This window comes from Sminthopsis crassicaudata, chromosome 3, assembly GCF_048593235.1.
Source record: "Sminthopsis crassicaudata isolate SCR6 chromosome 3, ASM4859323v1, whole genome shotgun sequence".
Taxonomy (NCBI): domain Eukaryota; kingdom Metazoa; phylum Chordata; class Mammalia; order Dasyuromorphia; family Dasyuridae; genus Sminthopsis; species Sminthopsis crassicaudata.
In genome coordinates, this window is record NC_133619.1 from 619,603,000 (window position 1) to 619,618,313 (window position 15,314).

At 38.4% G+C, this 15,314-nt stretch overlaps 1 protein-coding gene across 1 annotated transcript; it reads right to left on the reverse strand.

Moving 5' to 3' along the window:
• Window positions 1-4,557: 4,557 nt before the first annotated feature.
• On the reverse strand, window positions 4,558-14,397 carry LOC141564153 (F-box only protein 6-like). The gene is made up of 7 exons (XM_074306279.1): window positions 14,318-14,397; window positions 13,642-13,729; window positions 13,076-13,338; window positions 9,568-9,694; window positions 6,312-6,407; window positions 5,804-5,939; window positions 4,558-5,364 (listed from the first exon to the last, which is right to left on the reverse strand). Exons 2-7 carry the CDS (start codon window positions 13,671-13,673, stop codon window positions 5,203-5,205), a joined length of 816 nt encoding a protein of 271 aa, XP_074162380.1. The 5' UTR covers window positions 13,674-13,729; window positions 14,318-14,397; the 3' UTR covers window positions 4,558-5,202.
• Window positions 14,398-15,314: the final 917 nt, after the last annotated feature.

Sequence of the window (15,314 nt, forward strand, 5' to 3'; positions counted from 1 at the left end):
GCAAACAGGATGAAGATGATGAGAACAAAACCAGACAGCCCAGTAATCACCAATAAAAACGTTATACAAACTTAAAAGGACTTACATTGTCTGGAGAAGGACTCCTTTCTTATACAATGGCCTCACATCCTCTGGAAGCAAGAAGGCCTTTTCAGATATAAACTTAAGTAGTTTTGCCTATCCTGTTCTATTATTCTGTTTCTGTATAAAGTTTTCAGATTATGTTTCTTTGCAATATTACTTCTTTCTGGAAGCTGATTTTGCCCTGCCAAGACATCTTGGCGTTTATTTCTAATCAATAAAGCCTTTCTTATCACAGCTTTGAGTAGGGGAAATTCTTTCGCTATGGACCCGCCCATAGAACTTTGGAGAGATAAGAACCGCAGACCCATTCCAGCCCTAGATCAAACCCTCATCAGCCATTGTATAAGAAAGGAGTTCTCCAGAGAATGTAAGTCCATTTAAGTTTGTATGAGAAAGAAGTCATACAAGAAAGGCACATGCAAGATAGAAGTGCCAAGATTTGGAAACCAAGCAATTCTGTATGTAGAAAGTAAAGAGTTGAGGGGGACACTAAGGTTAGCAGCTAGTTCAACTGAGATGTGCCCTTGACAATAATGAAATCACTGTTAAAGATGATGGGATTCAGTGAATGCTTCTTAAGAATGGGTTGGGCAGGGGTAGCTAGGTGTGGAAGTGGATAGAGCACCAGCCTTGAAGTCAGGAGGACCTGAGTTCAAATTTGACCTCAGACACTTAACACTTCCTAGCTGTGTGACCCTGGGCAAGTCACTTAATCCCAGTAGCCTCAGGGAAAAAAAAAAAGTAAGAACAGATTGGTCTTGCAAATAGAAGAGCCACATTGCCATTTGAGACCATAGTGAAGAATTTACAAGAGAAGGTATTTGATTGATGTGAGATGAAAAGAGTAGAAGAGGGAACTTTCAGCAACTGATCTTGATTTTTTTTTTCTTTTTGATGAAGTATGAGGCGAGGTCTTAGTTGTGTGTGTGTGTGTGTGTGTGTGTGTGTGTGAAAGAGAGATAAAGAAGTTTGAAGAAAGATGAGGTTTGAAATATCTACTATGGAAGATGGGATTATTGTTGTTCAGCTGTTTCATTCATGTCCAACTCTTTTTGATTTATATGGAATTTTCTTGGCAGAGATACTGGAATGGTTTTGCATTTCCTTTTCATTTTTATAGATTTTACAAATGAAGTTCATTTTACAGATGAAAAAACTGAGGCAAAAATGATGAGGTGACTGCCCAGGGTCATACAGTTAGTGTCTGGGGTCAGATTTGAATTCAGGAAGATGAGTCTTCCTAATTTCAAGGCACCTAGCTGCTATGGAAGGTGGAATAATGGAATACAAAGAAGCAGTGGAAGAAATGATGAGCCTGGAGTTGAGGACCTTAATTTAAATCCAGCTTCATTTACTTACTAGCTCTGTGACCCTGGAATATCACTTAACCTATCTCCCCAGTCTCCTCATCTGTTAAATAGAGATAATAATAACACCTTCCTTCCAGGGATGTCATGAAGATCAAATGAGATATTGGAAAGCTCTTGATAATTTAAAAAAATCTATGTTCTTATTATAATTCTTGGCTGTAGTCAAGGCCCAATTAAGATTAAAAAAAAAAAGAAAAGAAACAAATATGTAGTGGACCAGTCACCTTGTTTTTGTGATTTTCTTTACTTAATTCAGAAGTCCATGAATTAGAGTGGTAATAGGTGGTAGAAATAATCCAGAGTCATATGAAGAATGAAAACCCCCCAAGAAACAGAGTTTCTGGTAATTAACAATTTATTCATTAAATTGGCTAATAATAAATTGATGGCCAGTGGTTTTTCTTGGTTTCTATCAATGCCCAATGGAGACCCTGAAAGCCTTAAAGTAACCCTTTTGAAAGGGAATTCCCTTGACAGGTGAAACTCAGTCCTGGTGGACATTTAAAAAGGAAGTGAACTTGATGTCTTTAGCTCCTCCTGATGAAAATAAAATTTGATCAAGAAACTCAGCCACCTCCAGTAATCAGGACAACTGAATCCATCACTAACCATATTCTGGTTGGTTTTCCCCTTCAGGAGCTGGGTCCTCCTTAAACTCTAATGGAAGAGTACAAGAACTGTTGACCCCTTTCCCATTCTGTTTAAACAGAGATAAGATTTCCTAGCTGGAGGGGTCCCACCCAAAACTGAAGAGCATGTTCCTTGAGGGCTAATATCTCATCAGCCAGTGTAATCCTCCAGAGACAGAGAAAGTTTCCTTAAAGAGGAAGAGAAAAGCCTGGATCTCGATTTAATCTTGGTTATTAATGTACTGTATAATAATTCCTCTTGACTGGGATATGATAAAGTATGACTAGAGATAGAACTAAGGATTTGATAGCAGAGGATAGTGTAGGACTGAGTTGGTTGATCAAGACATGGAGATAGGGAAGGAAGGAGAACATAGCCAGGTGCGGGAATGATGATCTGGGGAAAAATTAGAGAGGTGGAGGGAATGGACTTAACGATGAAGATGATGAATAATGCTAGGGAGAGAAGAAATGGTAACTGACAAAAATGCTGTGGTGAAACAGCAATTTCAGAAATCTTGATCATGGAAGTTTAGCACTTGTGGGTGATGGCAAGCTCAAACATACGTCCTTCGTGATTGGTAGAAGAGGAAGTGTATCTGAGAAGATAGTGGATGTGAGGGAGCATCTATATATACATTGAGATCTCTTAGTATCAGGACAGAAGTTGGGGAAGAGAAAGGTTATGAACCCAACACTGGAAGAAGAGGGCACATTTTGCGAATTGGATCTGGATTAGGTGATAAAGTTGGACATTATGAACTAAAAAGAGGAGATATTGCTGAGTATTGAAGGAGTCATAGGGTGTGTTGACCTTAGACTTTTTAAAGGTCAGTGAGATGCTGGGCCCTGCAACCTATAGCATCCCGTTCTACCTATTCCTTGGTCTGGCAGTTGGAATTTGGCCTCCAGGAAGGAATCTTGAGGTGGAAAGTGACTGAAGAAACCAGGGACCCCATTTTCTCGGGTGCTCTTGAGCTCTTTGGGACAAGAGTAGCTTGTACGGGTAAAGCTGTACACTATATATCAGTGACCAAAGTGAACTCCTCTATAACTGGAGCAAGAGAGCTGGATGTGGCTGGAAGGCTAGGAACCTTCCATCTCCTGCCCTCCTCCTCCTCTAAACTAACTCCAGATTGACTTTATATAAAAAGTGATTATTGAAAACTAAAGTTGGGAAGCTGAGAGATAAAAATGTCTTCAACCTGAGTTTGGTTTCAGTTCCTTCTGGCTCCAGCAGCAGACTCTAAGGAAGTCTAATTCCCAAAGCTGTTCCCAGTGTTTTATCCATCTCTGTGATTTTTTGCAAAGTTGGTAGTATTCCCAGTCTTTCTTTTTGTTTTGTTTTGTTTAAAAAATAATTTCTTTTAATTTCTCTTTTAAAAATAAATTAAAATTTAAACAATTAGATTTTAATTTATTTTAAAAAATTATTTTTGCATTCCAAATTCTCTCTCCTCTTTCATCCTTTCTCCTACCCACTGAGAAGGCAAGAAATGCAATGCATTTTTTGTTTTTCTTCCCAAGTTATTTTTACCTTTCTGAATCGATTTTTCTTGTGCAACAAGAGAACTGTGCAGCTCTGTACACACATATTGCATTTAAGATATACTTTAATATGTTTACTATGTATGAGACTGCCTGCCATCTAGAGGAGGGGGTGGAGGGAGGGAAGGGAAAAGTTGGAACAAAAGTGATTGCAAGGGACAATGTTGAAAATTACACATGTATATGTTCTGTAAACAAAAAACTATTTTTAAAAAAAGGAAATACAATGCATATTATATACACTAAATCATGCAAAACATGTTTCCACATTAGTCATGTTGGAGTGGGAGAAGAGAAAGTCAAAAAAATAAATAGAAAAAAAAATTTCCAGACAGCACTGAAAGGTGCTCTCTATCTCTGAAGGTAATAGTGTTTTTCATCATGATTCTTTGGAATTGTGGATCATTATATTGATTGTAATTGCTATGTTTTTTCAGTTGATTTTCATTACAATATTGTACAATATTCTAGTTCTGCTCACTTTACATGATTTCATAGAAGTCTTCCCAGATTTTTCTGAAACTGTCTCCATCATTTCTTATAGACAAAAGCATTCTATCACAATCATATACAATAACATGTCTGGTCAGTTCCTAATTGATGGGCATCACCTCAGTTTCTGGTTCTTTGCCACCAAAAAATGATCTGCTATAAATATTTTTGTATATATGGATCCCTTTCCTTTTTTTTTTTTTTTTTTAAATCTCTTTGGGGTATAGAACTAGTAGTGCTATTACTGGGTTCAAAGGGAATGCACAATTTTATAGTCCTTTGGATACAGTTCCAAATTGTTCTCCAGAATGCTTGGGCTAATTCATAGCTCCACCAACAATGCATTAGTAACCTATTTTTATCTCATCCCCTCCAACATTTCTCATTTTTATTTTTGGCTAATTTGATAGGTGTGAAAGAGTACTTCAGAATGGTTTTTAATTTGCAATTCTTTATTAATGATTAAGAATATTTTTTCATATTGCTACTGATAGCTTTAATTTATTCTTTTGAAAATTGCCTGCTTATATCATTTGACCATTTAGCAATTGGGAAATGGTCCTTATTTTTATAGATATGGTTCAGTTTCCTATGTTTCAGATTTTCTTTTTCTTCCTTTTCAAGGCAATTGCTATTGTGACTTGCCCAGGGTCACATAGCTAGTAGATATCTGCCCTATATATTTCAGAAATGAGACCTGTATCAGAAAAACTTGCTATAAAATTTCCCTTCTATTTCCCTGGTTTTCTTATTTTGGCTGCATTGGTTTTGTTTATGCAAAATATTTTAATTTAATGTCATAAAAATTGTCCATTTTACTTTCCATGTCCCTTTTTGTCTGTAATTGGTCATGAACTATACTCCTATCCAAAATTAGAGGTTAAGTAACTTTCTGATACAAGGCCACACAGCTATGAAGCGTCACCCTGAATCAGCTCATATAAGTCCCTGAATTTTTCATATTCATCCCTACTTATAGTAGAGTGATGTTCCATTATATATAGGTACAATTTGTTTTGCCATTCCTAACTGATGTCCTCAGTTTTGCTGAAAGGATCTTAAGGCCGAAAGTCCTTCCCTCATGCAGGATTGGATTTCCTAGCGACCTCCGGGCCGATGGTGATGCTACTGTTGGTGACACTTGGGCCATACCAGCCAGCCCAGCACTGAGTATCTTTGCCTCCATGCTGGAAGTGGATGTAGCGAACTCTTGAAGGGTAATTGGAGAATGTATAGGAAATCTGTGAGAAGCCAGAGAACTAGTTAGTCATTTATTAGTGGCAAACCCTAGCATGAATTTATCATGTCCATTTCTTTGGAACCAACAGATAATGGGGATTTGCAAATAGGTAGCAAGTGGAAAATTGGGATTTAAACTTATGTCAAATTCATTGTTCTTTCCACTATCTTTGAAATGGGTATTTCCATTTATATAGTAATATTTATATTTATATGAAGACTGTACATGAAATTATAAGGGTTTCTTATGTAAAGTTTGCTTTTCTTTTTAAAATATATGATAAGTTCAGCATGTAACTTTCAAAATTGTTCTGATGTATCACCTTGGTGGGCAAACCAGAAGCTTTGCTGGAGGAGCTGAAACGGGAAAGCAGTGAGCAGCATCCCTTCTCCCACCCTTGACTGCCATGTATCCCTCCCTTTCCCCCACGATTCCCTGACCTCTTGCCATTCAGCATCACTCCACTGCTCGATGTAAACAGGGGCTGGATTAAATTCAGCTAAGACCTCCTTGGTAGCTGACAACAGTTTCACACGGATACGGTACATGCAGCCACAGTCACTTCTGGCTGCAAACCTGTGGGTGGGAGAGTAATGGGGAGAGGGAAATGATGAAGAATAGCACCAGAGCTGGAAGGACACTTAAATTCAACCCACTCATTTTCACAGAAACTGAGGACCGGAGTGGTGTAGTAGTGAGATGCCCAAGATCTAAGAGGTAGCAAGTGGTAGAGCATCATTGAAACTGAGGACCCGTGAGTCTAAGTCCAGCCTTCTTTCTAGTGCATCTCTAACCTTGTCACTGATATCTTGTGTGACCTTGAATAAGTCTTTAGATCCCCTATCTAAAAAATGAGAAATTCTATTTCTTCACAAGGTTATGGTGAGGATGAAGTTGCTTCCAGGAGTGAGAAGGTCCTCTTTTCCCCCAGACTCCAGCCTCACTTACCAGTCCTTTATCACAATGTCTGGCTTCACCTTGTCCATCAATTCCTTCCAATACCCCTTAGCTTTCAGGTCCACCAGCTGAGACTTAAGGCAGGAACTAGGGAGACATAGGAAAGTTTTCAGCTCCAGGTCTGTTCAGGAATGCGCTGTGCCCTTCCCCATTGGGAAGACAAAATTTCTGAGTAATTAACCATTTTATTAATCATGCAAGTAGATAATTAATAAAAGGAATCAGTGGCACTCTTGAAGGCCAAAGACTCCTCTTGCAGTCACTCCCTGTTTTTATGCCCTTGGAAGAATGGGTACAGAGAGTGGCAATCAACTCTGACTAGTTAACTCTTAATGAAAAGAATGACTATTATAATGAGAGATGGGCTTATTCCAGTGAGGGATTGGAGGACTTGACATTCAATCTTAAGCAAAGAAACTTCTCTCTCACCCAGACTACCCTCACCTAGGGGAATCTAGACAAAAACGTGGTCCACCTTTGCTCAATCAAACCTGGCTGAGTGGAACACAATGGGTCAGAATTCATCTTACATTAAATTCTTTGTAAGGTTCTCTAATTGAGTGGGGCAATGACTCCACCTAGATAAATTGGTTTAGATGGGGTAAATTTTTTGGAAAGGATCAGGGATCTTCCCAGGATTTTGTTATTTAATAATCATTTCTCTTGTCATATGATGGATTGATTCTCAGTCAGACTTAAGAGTTATAATCCTCTCTCCTATCACTTTCTCAGCAATGGTCATGAGGTCCCACTCTCTGAATGTCTGTCTCTGTTTCTCACTCTCTGTTCTGTTTCTGTCTTTGTTTCTCTATCTCTGCCTCTGTCTCTCTCTCTCTCTCTCACTCTCTATTTCTGTCTTCTGTTTCTCACTCTGTCTGTTTCTGTCTTTGTCTCTCTGCTTCTCACTCTCTCTCTGTCTCTCTCACTTTCTGTCTCTGTTTCTTATTGTCTCTATCTCTTCTGTTTCTATCTCTCTCAGTTTCTATTTCCCATTGTCTCTAGAGCTGCTTTTCACTCTTTGTCTCTCTATCTCTCTCATTCTGTCTTTGTTTCTCACTCTCTCTGTGTCTCTGTTTCTCACTCTGTCTCTTACTTTGTCTCTCTGTGTTCTCATTCTGTCTCTCTATCTCTTTTATTTCTCTGTCTCTCTTTGTTTCTCACCCTCTGTTTCTATTTCTCACTGTCTCTATCACTGCTTTTCACTCTTTGTCTCTCTATTTCTTTCTCATTCTCTCTGTCTTTGTTTCTCACTCTCCGTGTCTCTGTTTCTCACTCTCTGTCTGTGTTCTCATTCTTTCTGTTTCTCATTCTGTCTCTCTATCTCTTCTGTTTCTCATTGTTTATCTCTTTTTCTCTGTTTCTCATTCTCTCTCTTTGTTTCTCATTGTCTGTCTCTGTCTATTCTGTTTCTCTGTCTATCTCTCACTCTTTTGTCTCTTTGTCTATTTCTCATCCTCTGTCTCTGTTTCTCACCCTCTCTCTTTTTCTGTTTCTCACTCCCCACCCCTCCAACTATATTCATCTCTCCTCACAAGTCTCCAGGAAGGAGCCTACTCAAAGAAGTTGATCTTGAATCCCTTTTCTCCTTTCCCTCTGTCTTTTCACAGATTTCTGGAAATTGTTTAATAACAATAATTGATCAGGCTACAGCAGAGACAATATATAGGGAGCTAGCCTTGGAACCAGAACGACTTTTATTCTAGTGATTCAGACTGTCTGACCTTGTGCAAATTCCTTCACCCTTCAAGTGCTCTTGTCAACATTCAAAGACTCTGAGTTGCAGAGAAAGTGCTGATAATATGGGAAGATAAATTATTTATACTGATGAAAGTACAGATTTAATTCTTTTCTCTATGCAGCAATTGTACCAAGGAAACCACATTACTTTGCTCATCTGAGCTTAAAATAACCCTTTGAAGTTAGTAGTTTGAGTGTTATTATTTTATTGTCTATGTTACAGATGGAGAAACTGAAATTCAGATAAGTCAGTGAACTGCCCAAGATCACACATTTACTAGCATATCAGCTATCCCCTTCAGGTCTCAATTTCTTCATCTATAAAAATGAAAGGACTTGACTAAATGACTTCTAAAATAACCTCCCAGATCTAAATATATGTACCTATGATAAATTTCTTTCAGTATCAATCTAGCAACAAGCATTCATTAAGCACCCACTGTGTACCAGGCATTGTATTACATAAAGATGGGGGATATAAAGACAAAAGTGAGAATGGTCCCTGATCTCAAAGGGGCCTACCTCTCAAGGGAGACTGGATAATATCTACAGGTAAATATATAAAGAATATATAATGAATTCTTTTTGGAGGGCAAAGGTGGGGGGCAATGACTGTGGAACATTGTATACCCCATTAGACTCAGTTGATAGATAATTGATGTTGACACAGTTGATAAATAGCTAATTTTGCTGAACTGATTTTTAAATATTTCTTTTTATATTAATATTGCAATATTAACATAATACATTAATTAATATAATTATATTATATATAATATTAATATATGTTAATAATGATATAAAATAGTTAATATTAATTATTAATTATATAATAAAATTATTATATAATTATAAATATAATATATAAAATTATATATAATATATTATATAAATATACTTAAATATTTATATAATATATTATATGAATGATATCTATTATATAATTATCTATTATAATTATAAATATAATATGTATTATTAATAATATTATAAAAATATATTATAATTAATTAATATAATTGCAATGTTAATATAATATGATAGTTCCTACCTCTCTCATGGACCTTAATTTGTTAATATGTAATATGAAGGCAATAGACTAAGTGCTCTCTAAAGTTTCTTTCAGCATGGAATCCTGTGATGCTAAGATTTTTATTTCAGGCTTTGGTAAATTTCTTCTCAATGAATGAGATAGGAGGGCCTTTGACTCAATTCCCAAGCAATTTACTCATGTTTCAGGGGAAGAGGATCCAATTTCTGGGATTTGGAGAGCAGGAGAGCAGTTGACATGCATTTATGACTCCCACTATGCATCAGACAATGTTTTGTGTTCTCATTTCCATCCTTTGAAGAAGGGGGGAAATGAACATTCACTTTGTCGAGGCCATCCCTGGAAGAGTTAAGTATTGTTCCTCGGCTCCCTCCCACCCCCACCACGGAGTGTAGCCTGCCCTGGTCAGCCAGGTCCCACTCCCCTTCCATAGCCCATTTAAATCAAAATTCTTCTTACTTAAAGGAGGTAACAAAGCATTTCTTGACCTGGAAGTCTGGAAATTCGGTCCCTTGGTCTCTAGGTATTTTTTCCACTTTCCACCTATTTCCATGGTTCTCATCAAGTTTCCAAAATTTGAACCCCTCTAGAAAAAGAACAAGTCTTTCAGAACTCCACAAGCAAAACCCGATGGATCTTTCTTCCACAATGTGTCTTAAAATTGCCTTCTCTCTATCCAGTCATCTCTTATCTCAGACCTCAAAATCTTGGAAAATATTTTATGTCCAAAGAAAAACTTGTGCAAGTAAACCTGAAAGTTTCACTTCTTACCACCCAGCAGCAAAATTTTGCAATGAATTTGAGAAAAAAATGTCTACTGCTTCTACTAAGAGCTGAAATTTTTATCTATTTTAAGATTCATCCTACCAGACCCTCACAACTCTGGGAGACGGATGCTATTATTAGTCTCGTTTTATAGATGAGACAAATGAGGGGCTAATAGCATAAGTGACTTGCCCAGAGTCACACAGCTAGAAAGTACCTGAAGAAGAATCTTTCTGACATCAGGTTCAGGCCAGATGACACTATACCACATAGCTGATCTCTAATGATCATCAACTGGCTCCATCAAAGCAAAGAAAAAATGCAATTGTGGGACTTGCAACAATCAGTTTAGTTTCATCAGAGTCAAGAACTAGAAGAAAAAAGGATGTAAAGAAATTAAAACTTTCTTTGTTCAAATTAGTACAGGATAGTCTTATAATTAGGTGGCACAATGGATAGAATTTCAGGTCTAGACTCAGGAAGCCCTGAGTTCAAAGCTGACCTCAGACACTTATTAGCTGTGTGACCCTGGGCAAATCATATAACCCTGTTTGCCTCAGTTTCCTCCTCTGTAAAAGGAGTTGGAGAAAGAAATGACAAATCACTGCAGTATCTCTGCCAAGAAAACCCCAGTGGGATCATGGAGAGTCAGACATGACTGAAAAGTGACAACAACATTGTGGTATCTATCAGCTACATCATGTCGGATAGACAAAGTAAGTAACATATATAACGGATTTCTTTTGTTAATATATGGGTTAATTTTATTCAAATAACTAAATGCTGTAGTTGAGAGTATGTCCTTTTTTTAGTATACAGTTTTCAGGACAGGTTGAAGCTTGCCCAGCTATCAAAGGAGCCGCCAAAGCAGTCACAAAGAAACTACAGAATTGTATGAATTTGATGTTCTTAACTAACTTACGCAAAGACTTTAGATAGTGTCATAAGATAATTTCTGGTTTAACTAAACCATAATTTACTTAATATGAGCATATCACATCACTAGGTCAAGTCTGCAAATTCAAGCTTGAGATGAAGGTGGTTGTTTGTTCTTCGGACCCTGACAACAGGGAGGTGATGTTGTGACATGAAAATGAATTGGATTGAAGTGAGGGAAGGCTATTCAATGTCACCAGCCTCACTTTCCCCTCCGGAACCATCTAGGTCCAGTGGCCAGATAGAGATCAGGTGGACTGGAGATGGCCCCGGATGTTCAGATGTTAGCCTGATGATTTCCTATCTTGCCTGATAGAACTCTTTTCTTTCTCCCATTTGTTCTTTGATGTGTAAATCATTATCTTTCCCTTCTGCTTTTCTTAAATTCCGTTCCAAAGTTGAAACTGGGGGAAAAAAAACCCAAACAACCCCACCCCATAACAAAGAAACTACAGAAAAGCTTTGTAACCAGATGCAGTTTTAACCACAAAAATGGCTGCTACTGAAAACCAAGAACTCTGATCCTTTATCCCATGACAGAAAAATTTTTGCTCCAAGGGAATTGCAAGTAAAAAGAAAGGATCATTATTCTAGTGATATCTCCCTTGGTTTATCTGTGCTCAAGCCACAATTCCAAGGACACAGCATGGGAATGAGACAACTCAAAGCCTTGACTTGCACTTTGGCAGGACTTAATTGGACCCTCCAGTGGTTCTTAGTCTATGTGTGTGTGAGACTCTTCTCAGATAAATGTTGCCTACATTCATAATTGGAAGAAATGCTAGACTGCAATTAAAAGTTATAGAAAAATGAAGATATAATTGTTTTTCTCATCTATGTACATAAACCCATTGGAATCAATCCCTAGCTAGGTCTGTGGACCCCAGGTTAAGAACTCCTAATCTAGAATAAAGCTAACACTGCAGCTTCAGGCTAGAATATACATGACTACTCTTTGAGAAAAGGACAAATTACTGTTCTTACGATAGGAACCAAACAGAGTCTGCTTTAGGTGATTGGGTTGGGAGAACCATGTGTGTGTTCAATCATTTCAGTCAGACGGTCAGAAAACTCTCACCTCAAATAAATGTACTTAGTGGACCTGATTCAAAGCAGCTTAAAAATGCAAAAGAAGGGGATGGCTCTATTGGGATCCATCAAATCATTTACAGGTAACTTTTATTAAAAAGTGTTTTGGCTCTTTCTTTTTCTATATCTGTCTCTTATAAAATTGTGGATTTTTGAGTTTTTCAAGTTATAATTAAAACAGGAAGCCCGGGTATGAGTCATTCTAACCCCTAGGCATCCTCTAGGGCCACATGGGAGAATTGCACATTATTTTCACTTAAGAGAATTCTCATTCATGAATGAGATGATCCAAGCAGCTGACATATTTCAGTGGGAGAAAGCATGCTCTGAGGTTAAGTTATTGCTCGAATGACAAGCAGCGGGCCATATGTGACAACCTGAGTTAGCAGTGATGTTGACTTGGGACCGAATCCCTTCTTACCTATGGCCATGGACTTATGTCTGGATGTACTCAGGTTGGGAATGAAGTCACCCACAATGCACTTTTCATGCCTACAGCCCTGTTAAGAGGGACAGGCTCCTCCTGACTCAGGATTCTGGGAAGAATGCCTGGGGGATTGAAAAGTCAGTGTTTCATGATATGTAGGAGACCAAGCCCCTTTAGCTGAGAGCTCCTGGAATGATATTGGTGATATGACTCAGAATGGGAGACCAATGGACTTTCTGATCTTTTTGATTAGATGTAAAACATTGCCTTTTTAAAATATGAACAATCTGGTTACTGAAAGGGGAAGAAAAATGACATTTGTGAAAGTAAATCAACTTGAGATAGTTATGAGGACTGACAGAAAACTATCACCTCAAATAAATGTACTTAGTGGACCTGATTCAAAGCAGCTCAAAGATGCAAAAGGAGGGGATGGCTGCATTGGGATTCATCAAATCATTTACATGTAACTTTTATTAAAAAGCGTTTTGGCTCTTTTTCTATATCTGTCTCTTATAAAATTGTGGGCTTTTGAGTTTTTTGAGTTATAGTTAAAACAGGAAGCCCGGGTATGAGTCATTCTAACCCCTAGGAGAGGAAAAGATAAGAAGTCAGAGACCAGAAGAGTAATTTGAACTTTTTGTTGGAAAGAAACAGAAAGGAGAAGAATGAAGTAGACCAAGAATGAAGTCCAGCAGGTTCTGGAGCTCCCTGCAAGAAGCAGAACTTGCACCAGCTAACAAGACCCACCTTCAGCACAGGGGTTGAGGATCAGGTTCCTCCGGAGACTGCAGAGAAAGTAGAAAATCTTCCAGTCGGCCACTGGCTGGTCCCAGTTCTCAGAGATGAAGCCCTCCCGCTGGCACTTGCGTTTCCACAGGGACACCAGGTCGATGAGGTCCCTCCACAGGCTGCAGACTGGCCGGCAGTGCCTCAGCAGCTCCCGGGCTGGTATCAGGGAGAACAGCTCCAGGAGGACGTTCTCGGGCAGCTCATTGATGGAGATCATATCTCTAGAGGCACATGGCAGTGAGAAATCATATACATTCTGGCCTTGGTCCTGGATCATGGACTAACTATACACTGGACATGGGCTATGTTTTGGGAGCCTCTCTCTTCTCCTCAATGCTATCCCTTTTGGTGAGCCTATCAGATTCTATTATCTCTATGGAAAAGATCCCCATTCTTATCTCCATTCATTTTCTAAATGTAAGCTGCCTTCCTTCCCATCATCACCTATTTCTTTGCCAAATAACTCCTAGACATCTCAAACTCAACAGGTCCCAACAGAACTCATTCTCTTCTCCCAAACTCACCCTTCTTCTGAACTTCTTTTTGTTAAGGGCATGGAGTCCCAGTTCACAACCTAGTAGTCATCTTCAACTTTTCCCTCTTCCTTATTTACTGCCAAAAGAAAACAAAAAACTCCACATCGGATTAGGAAAAGTCAGACATGATTGAACAACAAACACCTCCATGGGGCATCTTTCAAATGCACCCCTTTTTCTCCACTCCCAGAGCTATCGCCCTCTCTCACTTGCAATCCATCAACTAGAACTTAAGAATCTGCCATGTGCTCGGGGTATGAAAAATGAAAAGGAAATGGTTCTTGTATTTAAGAAGTTTACATTCTATTCTGTGGGGGGATGTATGAAAAAATATAAATTTGTTTTTGAAAATAGAGCAAGCTGGGGAGGGTGGGGATCAGCAAAACATTCATATGGAAGGTGCTGCTTGAACCTTGATGGACACTAGGAATTTTAAGGGGTAGAGGGGAGGTGAGAGGGCATTCCAGGGATAGAAACTATCTGTGCACAGGCTGAAGAGGCATGGAACAAAAAGGATTGTTTGGGTTTGAATATTCGAAGGGAGTGTGTAAATGTCTGTAAAAGGAAAGGAAAGTTGGGCTAAATTGTAAAAGGCATGTTTTTTAAATTAAAAATTTAAATTTACAATATTAAAAAAGTTAATTAAAAACCCCAATGTACTCACTTGTTCTGTAGTGTCAGGCTTCCGTGCTTGTCGAAGTTCTTCCTTGAAAAGACTTCCTCTCCAGAAGTTTTGGGATTTGCTGTTAAATTTGCTGGAATAGGTGGAGCTAGTGCTGTTTTGTGCAGTGTGACTTCCTGGTTAGAGCTGCGATTGGGAGAAAACTCTGAGTCTGATGATTTCTAGAAGGGGTGCTTCTGAATGATCTGGGCTTCTTCAATTTTTTTCCACTAATGACTCCCTCCCCTTTTTTTTTTTTGCTCGAGAAATTTTGACATGACCCAAGATATATAAAATACAAATAAAAATCAAATACATATCAAATACATATCAAACATTTACTGATAATAAGTGATGATTTTGCAACCCCCACATCCAGTTACGATGGTATTGCGACACAGTTAGGAAGCTGGGCTATAGAGCCTGGTGGGAAATGCCTGGATATGGGTGCTCAGGACCTAGAACAGAGACCAGAGTAAGGAGAGCTGGGTTAAGCTCTGGAGACATAATATTAGGGAAAGGTCTGTGCTCTGGGCTTCCAACCCAGGTTATATTTGTTTTGTGAAAAGTACATACAGAAATATCTAGCAACATTTATTTAGAGGCTACCATGTGCCAGGCACTGTGCTAAGCACTTAATAGCTATTATTTCATTTGATCCTTACAGGGAGATAGGTGCTGTTATAATCCCCATTTTTACAGATGAGATAACTGAGGCAAACAGTGAATTTGTCCAGAGCCACACACCCACTAAGGTTTTACTGACACGTTTGAACTCAGGTTTTCCTGACTCTAGTCTCTGGTGTTTTATCCCCTGTAGGATTTAAGTTGTTATCCTATACTGTATGTGGGTGACCAAGGAGCTGGAGGCCCCGCATGTGCTGAATAGAGAGATGGTTGTAAAATTGAAACCATTTATTCCCTGAACTTTCCAAATCAACTCTAGGTTGTGAGAAATGATAATTTCATTTTTTAAAATTTAATAACTAATTATAGAATT